A 20,548-nucleotide genomic window follows, 5' to 3' on the forward strand; every position below is an offset into this window, starting at 1 on the left:
TGGTCTCTGTGTTCGGACCTTGGGAGGGATTGTTTGTTTGTTTTTACTTCTTGCCTTTGTTTTGACTGTTTGCACTAAGAGCGGGGGGAGAGGAGCCAGTGGGGAGTAGGATGCTAGGCGCCCTGGCGGGGTTGCCAGGCTAGCTGGGAGGGCTAGTTCACTGAAGCGAAGTGGGGCATGAGCTGAAGATCTATGGCAGGGGGGGATTATGCTGCTGACTGGAAGGAGACTTTCAAAGTTGAGGAGGAGGAGGGTTGATGACGGTAGTTGCCTAATGGCGGGCCAGGGGAGGTGCGGCACATGGGCCGAAGACTGGCCTAGGAGAGGCTATGGTTGATCAGCAAGGGAGGGAGACGGGGTGCCAGACCATGTGGTGCTGCTGAAAACTAAATGTTTTTTTGCCAATTCTTATGTGGACATTCATCTTAACATTAGCCTCACTGGAGATGATGCATTGCAGTCATCGATTTCCCTTATTTTGAAACGGAATAAAGATCCGGAAAGCTATGGGTCGTATAAGCCAATCTCCCTGCTAAATGTGGATGCAAAATTGCTGGCAAAGATCTTGGCCACACGGATAGAGAACTGTGTTCCGGGAGTAATAGGGGAGGATCAGACGGGATTTGTTAAGGGACGACACCTGACATCCAATATTCGGCGGCTTCTTAACGTAATAATGATGCCTGCGGAGGGGCGCGAGGTTGAGGTGGTGGTGACCATGGATGCAGAAAAGACCTTTGAATTGGTGGAGTGTAAATATTTGTGGGAGGTCCTGGGAAGGTTTGAGTTTGGGCAGGGATTCGTGGATTGGGTCCGTGTTGCTATATCAGGCACCGGTAGCAAATGTAAGGACAAACCGTGTGCGATCGGAATATCTTAGCCTATGTTGGGGGTCGAGAGAGGGATGTCCACTCTCCCCACTGCTGATTGCCCTGGCCATAGAGCCATTGGCAATGGCGCTGTGAGCATTGGACATTTTGTGGGGGATAGTGAGAGGTGGGGTGGATTATAGGGTCTCTCTCTATGCGGATGATTTGCACCTTTACATAATGGGCCCGTTGGGGGGATTGTAGGAATTATATGGTTATTGAAGGAATTTGGCCGGTTCTCAGGTTTCAAACTGAATATGGGCAAGAGTGAGGTTTTTGCGATCCAGGCAAGGGGTCAGGAGAGGAGACTTGAGGGCGATGCAGTTCTAGGTGGTGGGAGGGGGTTTTAGGTACCTGGGTAGGAAGATGAATGCAGTGATCTCTGGTTTTATATGGGCCTGGAAAGCCCTGTGGGTGAAAAAGGTCCTACTTGAGCAGGGGCGCAGGGTGGGGGTTTGGCTCTTCCAAACTTTATTAAATATTACTGGGCGGCTAATATATCGATGGTTAGGAAGTGGGTAGTGGGGGAGGGGTCGGTGTGGGAGCGAGTGGAGGGGCTACCTTGCAAGGGCACGAGTCTGAAGCCTCTGTTAACGGCACCTCTGCCGTTCTCGCCAGCTCTGTATTCCACAAGCCAAGTGGTAGTGGCAGCCCTGAGAATGTGGGGGCAATGGAGGCAGCACATGGGACTGGAGGGCGCGTCGGTGTGGTCACCTATCTGTGATAATCACCGGTTCTCTCCGGGGTGGTTGGACGGAGCTTTAGGAGGTGGCAGCGGGCAGGGTTTGAGAGATTTGGAGATCTTTTCATTTGAGGGTTTCCCGAGTTTGGAGGGGCTAGAGGAAGAGTTTGAGTTGCCAGGGGGGGAACGGGTTCCGGCACTTACAAGTGCGGGATTTTGTACGGAGGCAGGTCCCGGGCATCCCTCGCCTCCCACTAAGGGGGCTACAGGATAAGGTGACGTCAAAAACAGGGGTCGGGGAGGGGAGGGTCTTGGAAATATATAAGCAACTGATAGAGAGGGAATGGGTTCCAATAGGGGAGGTGAAGAACAAGTGGGGGGAAGAGTTGGGAGGGAGGTTGGAAGTCGAGTTATGGGAGGAGGCCCTGAGGAATGTCAATGTATCCTCATCGTGTGCCAGGCTTAGCCTGATCCAATTCAAGGTGGTCCACTGGGTGGTCCGGATGAGTAGGCTTTTTGAGGAGGTGGAGGACTGGTGTGGGGGAAGTCCTGCTAACCATGTACATATGTTTTTGGTGTGACCGTGGCTGTTAGAGATTTTAGCAAGGATTTTCGGATGTCATGTCAGAGGTCCTGGAAAGGAGGGTGACTCTGAGTACAGAGGTTGCAATATTTGGAGTGTCGGAGGATCCTGGATCCAATGGGGGAGAGAGGCTGACATTTTGGCCTGGAGACAGATTTTGTTGGGATGGAGTGATTCCTAAGTCGGGTGTTTGGGCCAGTGACATGGCAGGGTTTCTTGGGTTAGAGAAAATTAAGTTCGCCTTAAGGGGTTCACTACAGGGGTTCGCTCGGAGGTGGCAGCCGTTCATCGACTTCTTCAAGTAAAATTGCCCGTCAGCAGTGGGGTGGGGGGGAGGCATGGAAGTAACAAATAAGGGTAGGAAATCTAATGAAGGGAGAACCGTGGGACGGAAAGATACATGGACCATGACAGTTAGAGTTTATGCTTGGGGGGAGTTGGGCATGTTATTGTGGGGTTTTTGTGTGTGTTGGATTTCTTTGTTCTAAATATTAAAATTATAAATGCCTTAATGAAATATTTTCCAAACAAAAATGTATCTCTTCAACGAATGAGAATTTAGGATTAAGAAAAGAATGATGGAGAAGTTGGTGACTTTTTAAAATTATTTTTATTGTGATGTGGGTTTCACTGGCTAGACCGGCATTTGTTGTCCATCCCTAATTGCAGAAGGTGGTAGTGAGCTACTGCTGCAGACCTTGTTACTGTAAGGGACAGTTCCAAGATTTTAATCCAATGACAGTGATGGAACAGCAATATAGTTCTAAGTCAGGTTGGTCCGTGGCTTAGGGGACAACTTGTAGATGTAGTGTTCCCATGCAATTGTCCTTCTAGGTGGTAGAGGTCATAGATTGGGAAAGTAGCGTTTTTAGGAGACTTGACGAATTGTTGCAGTGCATCTTGTATATGGAACACACTGCTTGCCACTGCAATGGTGATGGAGGAAATCAATATTTTGTGGATCAAGCAGGCTGCTTTGTCCTGGATGTTGTTGAGCTTCTTGCATGTTGTTGGACCTGATACTGTAGACAGTGGACAAGTTTTGGAGAGTCAGGAGGTGAGTTACCCTGCAGAATTCCTGACCTCTGACCAGCTCTTGTGGATACAGTATTTATCTGGCTGGTTCAGTTCAGTGCCTGTTTCATGGTAACCTCCAGACTTGATTCCGGGGGCTTCAATGATGGCAATGCCTTTTAAGGGGAGATGGCTAGATTCTCTTTTGTTGGAGATAACCATTGCCTGGCACTTGTGTGGCATGAATGTGATTTAATGCCACTTATCAGCCCAAGCCTGAATGCTGTCTGGGTCTTGCTGCATGTGGAAACAAATTGGTCAAAAAGTACAGAATGACAAAAAAAAAGGAAAAAATATTTTGATTAAGAGAGCGAAAAAGAGTCAAAAAAGAAAAGTAATTTTTTTTTACATTTCAAGCAACAATACACCAAGGTATTGATGAATTTATATTGTTCCCTTTCTCAGCCTAAGATAACTGTCATTACATTAACAATTATCATGTTGTTTAAAAAAGTTGATTACGCTGTTATATTATGACCCTTGCTTCCTGTGGTGAATTTAATGGACAATTAATGTGTCAACCGACCACGTTCTTAAAAAATAACTGAGGCCAGATGCTGTTTGTGCAAAGCAGGCTGGGCATCATAAATCCACCAACTAGTTCTGGAGATTCATGATATGCCTCTTATCGCTTAAATTTACTGGATAAGTAGCACAATAATTACATTATTAACATTGTTGTTATTTTTCCAGCAAGATCCAGCCCAATATTTCTCGTGTCTGTATATGCATTTAATCTGTAATCCCCGTGATCAGTTTTCATTCTCATTGTTTAAGTATCTCTAACTTTTAGTTTATTCTATTTTAATTCCTATTTTTCTCATTTTCCCAGTGGCTATTTTCTATTTCCATTATCTTCCAAGGATATTGTAAAAATCCTTATTCCCCAATTTCAGTGTTGTCTTGAAATATATATTCAGTCATTTTGTCACATTCCTGCAATTTTAAGATAAAGCTATGAGAAGTGCCTCACCCACTTTACTACATACTCCTAAAATAAAGTTGCTCGTAAAATAAACATGCATTTTTAAGCAAAAATCTAAATATCTAATACCATCCAATTATTACAATTGCCTGTGTAGTCTGATGTGACTATGTTTTGCTGAAAACCTACTTGATTAAGAAAGCATGCGTACAGAAATATTCTTCTTCTCTCCTGCTAATTGTCACTTGACTTTTCTGCATGCACAAACAATACCAAAGTCCCGTGGACGCACACACTTGCTAGAGTTGCCACCTTTTGGGTGAGACTTTAAAGTGCGGCTTTGTTAACTGATCAAATTGATGTAAATGATCCCATGGCATATTGAAAAAAGAACAGATTGTTCTGTTGCTATCAAAATAGAAAATGGTAAAATTATTATATTATACTATATCAATACATTGGCACTGTTGATTCCTGTGGACTAATTGATTTCATTTTGCATAAATATATCCCTTTTTGCATTTTAGGTATGGAACAGGTTGTTTCCTCCTGAGTAACATCGGCGAGAAGGTTAGTCTACTTCTGTTTTTAAAGTCTTGGATTTGAGCAAAAGTAAGCATATTTTATGTAAGGGTCCTTCATGAAATGAAAATGTTTATTCCCTTATTTCCTCTTTTATTTTGCTGTTAACATCTTTGATCCATGGGTGATTAATGTACAAGAGAGATTGAGGGATTCAGAAGTTACAGGAGAGAACACTCTGCTAATCTCTGCCAATTTGAACAGGAGCTTCAGAGTTTTTGGCACCAGACAGAGCGAATGGGATGGGACTCGGTTTGATTGGCTAGTGGCCGTACTCCACCCGGTAAGAGGTGGTGGTTGGATCTTACTCCAGTAGGATGGTTCTTAGGAGACCTGAGGGAGCAGTTGACACAGAAAGACACAAGGACATGCTTTCTCTCCCTCTCCAGAAAGGTTGTGAGTGCTGTATTCCTGAAGTTGCAGAGAACCTGAATGAATGAATCTATAGGAAAACCATTACAGGCTGCAAACAAAAGACCATGACTCTCGCTCTGCCTACTCTCTCTACTCACCCTCCTTTGCTCTCTCCTCCCTGCCCTCTCTGCCGGTCTCTCCCTCTCCCCCATGTGCTCTCCCTCTCCCCTGCGCGCTCTCCCTCCACCCCGCTCTCTGTATTCTTGCCCTGCCTCGCTCTCCCTCTCTCCCGTTCTCCCCTGCTCTCCCTCGCCCCATTCTCTCTCCTGCTCTCTGTACTCTTGTTATCTCTCCCTTCCCTCCCTTGCTCTCCCTCCCCTTCCTTGTCCTCCCTTCCTTGCTCTCTCCAGAAAGGCTGAAAGTGCTGTATTCCTGAAGCTACAGAGACCTGATGGAATCCACAGTTAAATCTCTAGCTGAAAGTAAAGTTTGCAGAGAAGTAAGGTACTGGAAATATCAATCTGAAACAAAGACTCTTTTCCTCTTTTACTTATTTTTTTTACCCCTTTCTTCCCTTCTGTGTTTGTGTGTGTGTCTGTGCGCACGTGTAGAGGGTAGGGGATAGGTTAAACTAGGGGAATTAGTTAATAGTTAACCAGTTGTATTTGCTGCATATTTCATTATAGTTCCTGTTGTAAATAAACAGTAATTAGGGCGGCACAGTGGTTAGCACTGCGGCCTCACGGCGCTGAGGGTCCGGGTTCAATCCCGGCCCTGTGTCACTGACTGTGTGGCGTTTGCACATTCTCCCCGTGTCTGCATGGGTCTCACCCCCACAACCCAAAGATATGCAGGTAGGTGGATTGGCCACACCAAATTTTCCCTTAATTGGGAAAAAAGAAAGAATTGGGTACTCTAAATTTATTTTTAAATAAATAAACAGTCATTGTGTTCAAACTTATAAACCTGGTGATTGTAATTATTGGGCAGCTGAGGGCCAACGACTTCGGATATTTTTCAAAGAATTATTGGTTATTTCACTTGTGTTGTGACTCTGGGTCAAGTGGGGCTGGAATTGACCGTACATTAGCCTAGGGTGTTGTATTGCTATGTAAACTTGAGAGCAGGTTTGAAGAAAATGTTAAACTGCTGAGCATTATATGCTACTTAATCAATGACTAAAAGTTGATGCATTCAGTTTGTAATTCACTCTTCCATAACCACACATTTCCTTGCCATGTACAATCTTTTATACAAATTCCAGTGATGTTATTTTCCATGTTTTTATAGTTAACTAACAAGCTTGTTCTTCATAGCCTGTGATATCTCAACATGGCCTTCTGACGACGTTGGCTTATAAGATGGGCAAGGACAAACCTGCAGTATATGCACTAGAGGCAAGTTATGTTTTTGTTAAACCTATGATTTAGTACTCTGCGTAACATTTTTCACATGCAGAGTATGAAACTCACTGGACCCATGATGAACACAGTGAATCCAAAGTAGGCTCCCTGGACTATGACCAGTCCAGTCCAGTGGAGGGACTCTTAAACTTAAGGAAGGCCTACAGCACATAGGGCCTTCATTTTGAAGTTTAAATCTTATGCAGGCTTCCGACAGTACCTCTGTTCTCATGTTTCTCTACCTGACTCAGCGATCTCCAGTGCTGTGGCACCTCTAATTAGGGCCTTTAGGCTTGGGAACCTATCCAGCATTTTTTAACAGGATGGCAGAGGTAATCTCTTAATTGTCCATCTCACGGGGAAATTCTCCTATTGGCTGACCATCGATGTGGGAGGACGATCCAAAAGTTTCCCCATGCCTGAAAATGTTCTTTAGACCAGTCTATTCCATCCAATGTGTCATTCTTAAATTTAATATTATGAGTCTTATTATTTACTTGTTATTCAATTGTTTTATCAAACAAAGTGTCTCAGAAAAATATCTTGGCACTGTGCTTATTATACAGAAGTAAAACAGGTGCCTAACTGTCCTATGTGGAGGGTAATTTGTGCCACCCTCCATGTTGGTTTAGACATTGTCCACGCCACTTTTGAGGTCCCCTTTCCAAAACCCACTTATAACTGGCTCGGCAAGCACTGCACAAGCTGTGATCTACGTTTTAGCCATTTGGTAACCAAATCAGTGGTTCTTTGAAAGACCCATGGTGGCTGCCACCGAAAAGGGAAGTCTTTGGGCGGGATTCTCCGACCCCCCGCCGGGCCGGAGAATCGTGGGGGGGCGGCGTGAATCCCGCCCCGACGCCGGCTGGCGAATTCTCTGGCGCCGGTTTTTCGGCAGGGGCGGGAATTGCGTGGCACCGGTCGGGGGCCGTTGGCAGCGGCCCCCCAGCGATTATCTGCACCCCGATGGGCCGTGTGGCCGCCACGGCGTATATTACACCAGGTCCGTACCAGCGGTACCTGGCTCTGCGGGCGGCCTGCGGAGTCCTCGGGGGGGGGGGGGGGGGAGGGGAATCAGGGGGGAATCGGGGGGGGAGGGGGGAAATCAGGGGTGAATCGGGGGGGGGGGGGGTGGAGGGACCAGGCCCCCACAGTGGCCTGGTCCTCAATCGGGGGCCACCGATCCATGGGCGGGCCTGTGCCATGGGGGCACTCTTTCCCTCCGCGCCGGCCGGCATAACAGTCCACCATGGCCGGCGCGGAGAAGAACCCCCCTGCGCATGCGCTGGGATGATGCCAGCACACGCAGGCGCTCCCGCGCATGCGCCAACTCGCGCCAGCTGCCGGAGGCCCTTCGGCACCGGTTGGCGTGGCGCCAACTCTGCCGGCGCCGGCCTAGCCCCTGAAGGTGCGGAGGATTCCGCACTTGCCAGGCGGCCCAACGCCGGAGTGGTTCACGCCACTCCTCGGCACCGGTACGGCCCACCCCGCCGATTAGGGGAGAATCCCGCCCCTTATCTTTATTTATTCTGTAGGAGTGCTCCTTCCACCTCTACCTCAAATTCACAGCCCATTTTCAGCCACCATTCGCCTCCTGCCCATATTTGACTCCTCTGTCCATCTATCTCACCTGGAGTGTAAGAAAATGACTATAGTTTTTGCAATTAATTCCGAGGATTATAGTCTTTACTCAGTGGTATCCTGCTCTCATTGAATATTAAATTGCATATGGAGTACACATTAATCTATTGCCAGATAGAAAATAAGGAACTGAAAGATAAGGAACAAAGATCTATTTTCACAAGAACAACCTTCCTTGCAAGGTGGCAAGATATTTTATTTTTCAGCTCGGCAAAGGTGGAAAGTAACTCTGACTTTCCTATTTGGTAGTGGTAACTTTCTACTTTAGGTGTGTACATATGAACAAAATTAAAATTCCAAGTAACATTTTTATGAGACGACTTGCTCAAATTTAAATAGTGAAGCTACATCCTATAAATGCCCAACTCCCCCACTGCCAGTTACTTTATTTCATGTTTCTGTAGGGATCAGTTGCCATCGGTGGTGCTGTGGTACGCTGGCTTCGAGACAACCTTCATATCATTAGCACAGCAGAGGAAGTTGGTAAGTACTCTTTATTTTCATTCATGAGCTCAGGAAATTTCAGTAAATTGACAGGAAAAATGAAATAAATTCCATTTAGTACATCTCTGGGATCATTCTAGAAAAGACTAAGAAGATATTGCACTTAAACTCTAAACTTAATTACCGATAGCTTAAAGATTCCAAATTGTAGACCCAAGGTCAGCCTTAGGAGAACACACAAATGTGCAAAAAAAAGATTTTAGACTGCCGGCGAAGCGGAGAATCCCACCAATGGAGAATCCAGCCCCATATTCTTTATTCATGTGCCCCCATTAAATTTTGTTTCAGACATGCATTCAACTCAATCAGCAAATTTAAGAAAGTCAAATCCTCACTGCTTTTTCTGCAGTATTTTCTGCTGATTCTGATATCTCTGGGTGGAATATTTAAATCTAAGTTGTCTTTAATACTCCTGTTCTTTGAGGTTTTAGTGTCTAGAATCTGTGATTTATTGGGATAATTTTCCCCTGATACTTTAGGAACTAAACAGCCTCTGAATTGGCCAAGATGTGGCCTTAAGTTGCGAAACCTGTTTAGTGCAAGATACATCTTGGTAACAGAATTGAAGCAGTGCTGGCAACAACTGCCCAGAGGATCATCGTTGTGGGACTATTTGACAAATTGCCTGAGGATATTCATTAAAGAGGCTGCACGCCATGTTGGTGGATAGCAATTCAATTAAACCTCAAATCACAGAGTTGTTACAGTTCAGAAAGAGACCATTCAAACCAGCATGTCTGCACCAGCTCTGTGAATGAGCAGTTCACTGAGTGACATCGCTCCCTGTAACCCTGCTCATTCTTCCTCTTCAATTAGTAATCTATTTCTCCTTTGAATACCTCAATTGAACCTATTTCCACCACACTGTCAAGGCAGTGCATTCCAGATCTTAACTGTCCACTGCGTGAAAACATTTTTCCTTATATCACTTTTGCTTCCTTTGCAAATTACTTTAATCTGTGCCCTCTCGTTCTCGATCCTTTCACAAATGAGAAAATTTCTCCCTATCTACTCTTGATTTTGAATGCCTCTATCAAATGTTATCTCGGCCTTCTCCAAGAAAGAAAATCTTAACTTCTACAATCTATCTTCATATCTGAAGTTCCTCATCCCTGGAACCATTCTTATGAATCTTTTCTGCACTCTCTCCAATGCTCACATGTCCTTCAAAAATCTGGTGCCCAAAATTGGACACACTATTCCAGCTGAGTCCAAATCGGTGTCCTATACAAGTTCTACATAGCTTCCTTGTTCTTGTACTCAATTTCCCTATTTATAAAGCCTAGAATACCATTGAGTTTATTAACTGAACTCTCAACCTTACCTCCCACAAGTCCCGAAAGATGTAATGTTAGGTAATTTGGACATTCTGAATTCTCCCGCTGTACCCAAACAGGCGCCGGAATGTGGCGACTAGGGGATTTTCACAGCAACTTCATCGCAGTGTTAATGTAAGTTTACTTGTGATAATGAAGATTATTTTGTTTTAACCTGTTCAACCACCTTCAATGACTCATGCACATATACACCCTCTGCTCCTATACCCACTTTTTTTTTATTTTTAGAATTTACAGTGCAGAAGGAGGCCATTTGGCCCATCGAGTCTGCACCAGCTCTTGGAAAGAGCTCCCTACCCAAAGTCAACATCTCCACCCTATCCCCATAACCCAGTGACCCCACCCAACATTAAGGGCAATTGTGGTTACTAAGGGCAATTTATCATGGCCAATCCACCTAACCCTGCACATCTTTGGACTGTGGGAGCAAACCGGAGCACCCGGAGGAAACCCACGCACACACGGGGAGGATGTGCAGACACTGCACAGACAGTGACCCAAGGCAGAATCGAACCTGGGACCCTGGAGCTGTGAAGCAATTGTGCTATCCACAATGCTACCATGCTGCCCCTTACAACTTAAGAGTTGTACCCTTTATTTTGTATTATCTCTCCATATTATACCAAAATGAATCACTTCACATTTTTCTGCATTGACCTTCACCTGTCACTTACTTGTATGCCATTCCAGCAATTTTAATTATGTCCTTTTGAAGTTCAACACTATCCCCCGCACCGTTCACAATGCATCCAAATTTTGTTTCATCTGCACATTTTGGAAATGTGCCCTATACATCTTTCCTAACAGCGACCAGCTGAACAGGAGTTACCAAGTTGTTGTTGAGGGCTTAGTGCTACTGAAAGCTTCCAATGGTTTTTACAGCTAGAGATTGACTGTTGGAGATTGACTCTGCACTGTTTATAAAGGACTTTTGAGATACATCAGGAGACTTTCTGGCATATTTTTTTCAAGATGTCACCATCGCTATATTGATAGTTTTCCCAGGGTTCCTCTCCGGAATTAATCTACAAAGAGTAAATATTTTACTACTTAGTCCTGTTGGAAACCTTGGTCATGGGCATCTTGCCTCTTGGCCTTTATGAGGAATAAGGGGAGGTGAGGCCAGGCAGAGCAACACCATCTGCTATGGAGGACTCAGCAGGAGTCCATATCCACCCAAGGTCTTCCAAGAGAGCACGAATCCTACATTCATATGAACCAACACCAGTTTGTGATTTGGCTATGCTTTGACAAAAAGATCTGTGGCCTCCTGGACCGGAAACCCGTACCTTGCTGCATAACCACATTCCCATTGCTCATGGCAGTGAAGGTCACAGTATTATTTAATTTTTATGCTTTGGTATGTTCCAGGCTGCCAGAGGTAGTGACGATCACAGCCCTGTGATTCTTCTACAATGGGTGATTGTTACAGCTTTATACAGTCTAAGGAATGACTGTATATCATTCTGCATTTCTACAGGAGTCCAGAGACTGAAAGCCGTAACATTTAACAGGACTGTAGAATTCTCCATATCCCAGGGAACCTTTAATTTCACACATATTGCAAGCAAACTCCTTATTTAAACTGTGTTCAAGAACAAGAATGTAACTTTCATTCCCCTAATGAATGTATAATTAGTGTCTGCCCACCATCAGTGCACATTGCAGATGTAAAGCTGTAGTCGTACAAGCTATCGTGATGCTTTTATAATGAGAGAGCCTTCTGTCCCACATATTTTTGAGCCCCAATGCAAAGAACTAATTGGATACGAGGTGACAAAGAATACCCTCTTCTGATGTTTGTCCCCTGAGAATACAGTCCGTTGTGATACAACATTTAAATAACAGGTAAATCCTTATAAAGCTCTAGATAAAATAAGTTTTTTAATTCACTTATGCAATGTGGGCATTGCTGGCTAGGCCAGAATTTATTGCCCGTCCCTAGTCGGAGCGGAGATTTAAAAAGCGCAGGAGCTGCGCGTCAGAGCGGAGATTTTAAAAGATCGCGGCCTAGTTTCGGGAGCCGTTCGGAGGAGGAGGAGCAGTCTCTGTCAGGGGGAGAACCTGAGAACATCTAAGACACTCAGAAGGTAAGTAAGTGATTTTTACTCATTTTCACTTTTATACCTTTTTCAAATTGTGTGTCGGGGGGAAACTGAAGTGACATCACAGAAAAGCTGTGACCTGAGTGGCTGGTTGGGAATCTACACTAAATTTAAAAAAATTAAGCATTGGTAACTAATTAAATATAATTACTTAATTATAATTTAGAGGGGTATCTAAGCCAGAGATCGGAGAGTACTATATTTAGCTTTCGCATTTATATTAGAAATCTAGTGCTAGGAAACAGATAGTTAACAGTAACTTTAAAAAATATATATATATAATTTTTTTTTAAAAACTTTTAATTTTAATTCATTGACGCAATGTCAGTTAGAGGGGTGCAGTGCTCTGACTGTGAGATGTGGCAGGTCCGGGAGGCTTCCAGTGTCCCGGATGGCTTCATCTGCAGAAAGTGCACCCACCTGGAGCTCCTCACAGACCGCATGGTTCGGTTGGAGCAGCAATTGGATGCACTTAGGAGCATGCAGGTGGCGGAAAGCGTCATAGATCGCAGTTATATAAATGTGGTCACACCCAAGGTGCAGGCAGAGAAATGGGTGACCACCAGAAAGGGCAGGCAGTCAGTGCAGGAATCCCCTGTGGTTGTCCCCCTCTCGAACAGGTATACCCCTTTGGATACTGTCGGGGGGGATAGCCTATCAGGGGAAAACAGCAGCAGCCAGAGCAGTGGCACCACGGCTGGCTCTGATGTTCAGAAGGGAGGGTCAAAGCGCAGAAGAGTAATAGTAATAGGGGACTCTATAGTCAGGGGCACAGATAGGTGCTTCTGTGGACGTGAAAGAGATTCCAGGACGGTATGTTGCCTCCCTGGTGCCAGGGCACAGGATGTCTCCGAACGGGTAGAGGGCATCCTGAAGGAGGAGGGCAAACAGGCAGAGGTCGTTGTACATATTGGTACTAACGACATAGGCAGGAAGGGGCATGTGGTCCTGCAGCAGGAGTTCAGGGAGCTAGGCAGAAAGTTAAAAGACAGGACCTCTAGGGTTGTAATCTCGGGATTACTCCCTGTGCCACGTGCCAGTGAGGCTAGAAATAGGAAGATAGAGCAGCTAAACACGTGGCTAACCAGCTGGTGTAGGAGGGAGGGTTTCCGTTATCTGGACCACTGGGAGCTCTTCCGGGGCAGGTGTGACCTATATAAGGACGGGTTGCATCTAAACTGGAGAGGCATAAATATCCTGGCTGCGAGGTTTGCTAGTGTCACACGGGAGGGTTTAAACTAGTATGGCAGGGGGGTGGGCACGGGAGCAATAGGTCAGAAGGTGAGAGCATTGAGGGAGAACTAGGGAATAGGGACAGTGGGGCTCTGAGGCAGAGCAGACAGGGAGAAGTTACTGAACACAGCGGGTCTGGTGGCCTGAAGTGCATATGTTTTAATGCAAGAAGTATTGCGGGTAGGGCAGATGAACTTAGAGCTTGGATTAGTACTTGGAACTATGATGTTGTTGCCATTACAGAGACTTGGTTGAGGGAAGGGCAGGATTGGCAGCTAAACGTTCCAGGATTTAGATGTTTCAGGCGGGATAGAGGGGGGTGTAAAAGGGGTGGCGGAGTTGCGCTACTGGTTAGGGAGAATATCACAGCTGTACTGCGGGAGGACACCTCAGAGGGCAGTGAGGCTATATGGGTAGAGATCAGGAATAAGAAGGGTGCAGTCACAATGTTGGGGGTTTACTACAGGCCTCCCAACAGCCAGCGGGAGATAGAGGAGCAGATAGGTAGACAGATTTTGGAAAAGAGTAAAAACAACAGGGTTGTGGTGATGGGAGACTTCAACTTCCCCAATGTTGACTGGGACTCACTTAGTGCCAGGGGCTTAGACGGGGCGGAGTTTGTAAGGAGTATCCAGGAGGGCTTCTTAAAACAATATGTGGACAGTCCAACTAGGGAAGGGGCGGTACTGGACCTGGTATTGGGGAATGAGCCCGGCCAGGTGGTAGATGTTTCAGTAGGGGAGCATTTCGGAACAGTGACCACAATTCAGTAAGTTTTAAAGTGCTGGTGGACAAGGATAAGAGTGGTCCTAGGATGAATGTGCTAAATTGGGGGAAGGCTAATTATAACAATATTAGGCGGGAACTGAAGAACATAGGTTGGGGGCGGATGTTTGAGGGCAAATCAACATCTGACATGTGGGAGGCTTTCAAGTGTCAGTTGAAAGGAATTCAGGACCGGCATGTTCCTGTCAGGAAGAAGGATCAATACGGCAATTTTCGGAAACCTTGGATAACGAGCGATATATTATTGGCCTCGTCAAAAAGAAAAAGGAGGCATTTGTCAGGGCTAAAAGGCTGGGAACAGACGAAGCCTGTGTGGAATATAAGGAAAGTAGGAAGGAACTTAAGCAAGGAGTCAGGAGGGCTAGAAGGGGTCACGAAAAGTCATTGGCAAATAGGGTTAAGGAAAATCCCAAGGCTTTTTACACGTACATAAAAAGCAAGAGGGTAGCCAGGGAAAGGGTTGGCCTACTGAAGGATAGGCAAGGGAATCTATGTGTGGAGCCAGAGGAAATGGGCGAGGTACTAAATGAATACTTTGCATCAGTATTCACCAAAGAGAAGAAATTGGTAGATGTTGAGTCTGGAGAAGGGTGTGTAGATAGCCTGGGTCACATTGAGATCCAAAAAGACGAGGTGTTGGGTGTCTTAAAAAATATTAAGGTAGATAAGTCCCCAGGGCCTGATGGGATCTACCCCAGAATACTGAAGGAGGCTGGAGAGGAAATTGCTGAGGCCTTGACAGAAATCTTTGGATCCTCACCGTCTTCAGGTGATGTCCCAGAGGACTGGAGAATAGCCAATGTTGTTCCTCTGTTTAAGAAGGGGAGCAAGGAACTACAGGCTGGTGAGCCTTACTTCAGTGGTAGGGAAATTACTGGAGAGAATTCTTCGAGACAGGATCTACTCCCATTTGGAAGCAAATGGACGTATTAGTGAGAGGCAGCATGGTTTTGTGAAGGGGAGGTCGTGTCTCACTAACTTGATAGAGTTTTACGAGGAGGTCACTAAGATGATTGATGCAGGTAGGGCAGTGGATGTTGTCTATATGGACTTCAGTAAGGCCTTTGACAAGGTCCCTCATGGTAGACTAGTACAAAAGGTGAAGTCACACGGGATCAGGGGTGAGCTGGCAAGGTGGATACAGAAATACAAGAAGGCAGAGAGTAGCAATGGAAGGATGCTTTTCTAATTGGAGGGCTGTGACCAGTGGTGTTCCACAGGGATCAGTGCTGGGACCTTTGCTGTTTGTAGTATATATAAATGATTTGGAGGAAAATGTAACTGGTCTGATTAGTAAGTTTGCAGACGACACAAAGGTTGGTGGAATTGCGGATAGCGATGAGGACTGTCAGAGGATACAGCAGGATTTAGATTGTTTGGAGACTTGGGTGGAGAGATGGCAGTTGGAGTTTAATCCAGACAAATGTGAGGTAATGCATTTTGGAAGGTCTAATGCAGGTAGGGAATATCCAGTAAATGGTAGAACCCTCAAGAGTATTGAAAGTCAAAGAGATCTAGGAGTACAGGTCCACAGGTCACTGAAAGGGGCAACACAGGTGGAGAAGGTAGTCAAGAAGGCATACGGCATGCTTGCCTTCATTGGCCGGGGCATTGAGTATAAGAATTGGCAAGTCATGTTGCAGCTGTATAGAACCTTAGTTAGGCCACACTTGGAGTATAGTGTTCAATTCTGGTCGCCACACTACCAGAAGGATATGGAGGCTTTAGAGAGGGTGCAGAAGAGATTTACCAGAATGTTGCCTGGTATGGAGGGTATTAGCTATGAGGAGCGGTTGAATAAACTCGGTTTGTTCTCACTGGAACGAAGGAGGTTGAGGGGCGACCTGATAGAGGTCTACAAAATTATGAGGGGCATAGACAGAGTGGATAGTCAAAGGCTTTTCCCCAGGGTAGAGGGGTCAATTACTAGGGGGCATAGGTTTAAGGTGAGAGGGGCAAGGTTTAGAGTAGATGTACGAAGCAAGTTTTTTACGCAAAGGGTAGTGGGTGCCTGGAACTCGCTACCGGAGGAGGTGGTGGAAGCAGGGACGATAGTGACATTTAAGGGGCACCTTGACAAATACATGAATAGGATGAGAATAGAGGGATACAGACCCAGGAAGTGTAGAAGATTGTAGTTTCGTCGGGCAGCATGGTCGGCACGGGCTTGGAGGGCCGAAGGGCCTGTTCCTGTGCTGTACATTTCTTTGTTCTTTGTTCTTAGTTGCCCTTGAGAAGGTGGTGATGAGCTGCCTTCTTGAACAGCTGTAGTGACAATATTGTGTGTTTTGTCTGATGCAGGTCATGAGTTTTTGCACTAAAATGCAGCCGACTAACAAATGAATGGCTTTTGCAAATTTTACCTCCTTGCACACAGCTACTGAGACACTTTTCATTGGCGTTTCAGTCAAGATTGCTATGTTTTGACTTTCATATCCAGTGCACTGCCCTCTGCAGGAGATCTCTGGTATCGGTAAGCAGGACAAGCAGCTACTTGATTACTCAACCAATTGGATTCAGATGCTCAAAAGCAGGAGGTAAATACAGTAAATGTAAATTGCATTAAATCTTTGTACAGGAAACAAAGATTGGGACATTTGTGTGGGATTGCAACAACTCATGACTTGCATCAGAAAAAGAGTTGAGGGAGGAGATATGGATAGAACAGGAACAAAGGATTTTCCACATATTGAATAAGATTGAATATTGAAGAGATTGAATAAACTCGGTTTGTTCTCACTGGAACGACGGAGGTTGAGGGGCGACCTGATAGAGGTCTACAAAATTATGAGGGGCACAGACAGTGGATAGTCAGAGACTTTTTCCCAGGGTAGAGGGGTCAATTACTAGGAGGCATGGGTTTAAGGTGCAAGGGGCAAGTTTTAGAGGAGATGTATGAGTTTTTTTACACAGAGGGAAGTGGGTGCCCGGAACTCGCTGCCGGAGGAGGTGGTGGAAGCAGGGACGATAGTGACGTTTAAGGGTCATCTTGACAAATAGGATGGGAATAGAGGGATACGGACCCCGGAAGTGTAAAAGATTTTAGTTTAGACGGGCAGCATGGTCGGCGAGACTTGGAGGGCTGAAGAGCTTGTTCCTGTGATGTACCTTTCTTTGTTCTATATCAGACGAAAAGCCAGGCATGGCTAGGACCCATATCTTTTCTTTGGAGGAAGTAAGTTGCACCAAAGAAGAAGTTGTTCAATGTGCAAATATGTTCAACAAAGTGGAGGAGGATACTGATGGGTAGGGTAGGCTTGGACCACTTTTCAAGGAGGACGATGAGCGCCCTCGGGCCTTCCTGTTGGGGGTTAGAGATGTAGGAGGATTGATCGTACGTGGTGAAAAGTAGACAACCAAGGTCAGGAAAACATTAAAATAGTGGAGGATGGTCTAAGAGTCACTGATATTAGTAGAAAGAGACTACAAGGAGAAAAAATAGAGGTAAATGGGAATAAATCATTTCTGTGGGACAGGAAGAGGCTGAAGTGGTGGGTCTGTCAAGGCAGTCCTGTTTGTGAATTTTCCAAAGGAAGTATAGAAATGACCTGTGCAGGAGTGGAAGACTATGAGGTTGAATGAAGGTCATGAAGCGAAGATCATCAAATGAAAATAGGTCAGTGACAGTCTTGGAAATGATGGCTTGGTGTTTGGTTGTGGGATCATGGTCCAAGAGAAGGTCAGAGGAGGCATCAACGAGTTGGCAATCAGTCTCTGCTAGGCGAGGTTATTTTGCCAAAACAGCAGCAGCCCCACCCTTGGTAGATGGTTAAAGACAATATTAGGGTTGGATCTGGGAGAACACAGTGCTATAAATTCAGAGAGTGATGGATTAAAGTGAGTGAGAGTAGAAGAGAAATCAAGATGGTCGATGTCAGGCCAATAGATCTCAATGAAAAGATTTAGAGAAGTTAAATAGTCAGGAGGGAGGGGCATAGCTGGAACGTGAATTTGGAAGAAACAGAAAGGGCTTGTTATGCGTTGGGGCAGATGGGGAAGACTTTGATCCAGGGATTACATAGGATATAGTATACAAATGGGTAATTCTGCCCAAACAGTCTGTGCCAGCATTTGTGCTCCACTCAAGCCTTTCATTTTTCCTCATTTAAACCTGTCATTATTATCTTTAATTCCTTTCTCCCCTTATACGCTTATATAGCCTCCACTCAAATACATCTATACTATTTGATTTAACTAGCTTTGGTAGTCCATTCCACATTCCCACAACTCTTTTGTCTTGGAGCGGGGGGGGGGGTTCTTCTGAATTCTCTATTGGGTCTCTTTATGACTATTTTATGTTGAAAGCATTTAATTATGTTCTCCACAGGCGGAAGCATTCTCTAACCATGCTATCAAAACTTCATAACTTTCGTAATTTCAGGCCTCTATTAGGTCACCACTCAGCCTTTTTTGTTCCCAAAGAGAAAAGCGGTCCAGCCTGTATCTCCTTTCCTGAGAGTCTGGCTACAGAGGGCAACTGAAGGCAGCTCAAGCATTATGGCACCACTAAACATATCTTCCCCATCTCTCTTTTAAAATTCTGAAGGAACTGTTCCCTCCAGGGCAACCTTGTGTCATCCTCAGCACCTCCCCTCTTTTCCTGACACCTTCCCATGCAACTGGAAGAAATTCAATATTTGTACTCCTCACATCCCCAGAGCCCCAAACACTTCTTCCAGGTGAAATAGCAATTTATTTGTACTGTCAGTTTAGTATTCTATATTTGCTGCTCACGATGCTGTCTCCTCTATTTCGGGGTTTCTGCCTTTTATTCTGGCTAACTTCCATACCAGCCTCCCCGAACAGACGCCCGAATGTGGCGACTAGGGGCTTTCACAGTAACTTCATTTGAAGCCTACTTGTGACAAGCATTTTTCATTTCATTTTAACTCTTATCCTTCAAACAATACCACTGAAGACAAATGCTAAACCTTTATAAAACGCTGTTTGGACTCAACTGGAGCATTGTGCTCTATTCTGGGCACCAGAGTTTTGGAAGGATATCGAAACATTGGAGATGATTTGGAAGGAATTAACTATAATGGTACCAGGATATGAGAGACTTCAATTACATGGGTAAACTAGAGAAGCTAGGACGCTTCTCCTTGGAGCAGAGAGTTTGATAAGATGCTCAAAAGCCCACATGGTTTTCATAGAGTAAATAAAGATAAATAATTTTCAATGGTAGGAGGGTCAGTATCCGGGGGGAACAAATTTAAGGTAAATAGCAAAAGAGCCAGAGGTCACATGAAAATCATTTTTGTCGTGAGCTGGAATGCACTGCCTCAAAGGACAGTGGAAACTGATTAAATGTCATAATAAAGAGAGAATTGGAAAAATATTTGAAGAGAAATAAACTTACAGGGATATAGGGCAAAATAGGGCGAGTGGAATTAATTGATCAGCTCCAGAACAACAGGAGTTCATGACACTTGCACTTACCACATAATTTCAAATGGACTTTTGCACAGGTAACTACTAAATAAAATCCCAAAGCCCTGTACAGGGGTCTAGGGTCTATGTGAACGGGCAAATAATATTGTTGTCTCGCCAGTCAGATCGAGAAGTTCTTACTGAGACACAGAGTCCAGAATAGGAGGTGTAAGTTGGAAAAGTTATTCAATATATTATCACAGATAATAAAATAATGAGAGGGGAAGAAAGGTGGGATTACTTCACACTTGTATACATTTCTTTTCAGAGCGGAGGAGATTATTTTTAAGTAAGTGAGACTTATTACACTGATAAAAATCCACATGCACCAGAATAAAGAAGCCGCAACCTTTTATGGGTATTTAGAGGGCAGATATGCAACTTCACATGTTTCGTGTGTTTCAATGGTGAATTTCTCAGTGAGATACAAGTATACCAAAGCTTTTATTTTGACTGTAAAATCCAGGCCAAATGAGCCAAATCCTATGCTGTAAATTTATATTGTTCCATTTAAAGATAACCCCGCACTGGACAATTCAAATTTGTGCCGCTACAGAGGAAGATGTGCAGTTGCCATATTTATAGTATAAAAGGTGATGCTACACTCCATGCCGCGGAACACCTTCTGAGGTAAATTGACAGACTCTCACGCCTATGAAGTTTGGTTTGGCCATTAGCATCAGGAAGGCAAGTATCATGGTCCAGATCGTTGCCATACAACCATCTATGAGCATTGACAAACTCACGCTGGAGGTTGTTGATAGCTTCACATATCCAGGCTCTACAATTACCAGCAATCTCTCAACTGCAGCTGTTATGTCCAAGCTGAGTAAGAGAATATGAAACAATAGCAACCTGTGAGTTTACCAAGCCTGCGTCCTCAGCATACTCCTCTACAGTGGGAGACCTGGACAACATATGCTAAGCAGGTGAAAAAGCTGTTTTTTTTCACCTTCATTGTCTTAGACTTATCCTCAGCATCTCTTGGCAGGACAAGGTCACCAATTCAGAGGTCTTGGAGTGTGATAACTCCATCA

At 44.9% G+C, this 20,548-nt stretch overlaps 1 protein-coding gene across 1 annotated transcript in view; it reads left to right on the plus strand.

The window, feature by feature from the left end:
• LOC140428015 (glycerol kinase) overlaps nt 1–20,548 on the plus strand; it is a 203,857-nt gene that overhangs the window by 113,052 nt on the left and 70,257 nt on the right. Inside the window, exons 11-13 of the mRNA XM_072513963.1 lie at nt 4,661–4,703; nt 6,386–6,466; nt 8,518–8,596. Coding sequence (XP_072370064.1) covers nt 4,661–4,703; nt 6,386–6,466; nt 8,518–8,596 — 203 coding nt within the window. The remainder of the gene's footprint in view (nt 1–4,660; nt 4,704–6,385; nt 6,467–8,517; nt 8,597–20,548) is intronic.

This window comes from Scyliorhinus torazame, chromosome 8 (assembly GCF_047496885.1).
Source record: "Scyliorhinus torazame isolate Kashiwa2021f chromosome 8, sScyTor2.1, whole genome shotgun sequence".
Lineage (NCBI taxonomy): Eukaryota > Metazoa > Chordata > Chondrichthyes > Carcharhiniformes > Scyliorhinidae > Scyliorhinus > Scyliorhinus torazame.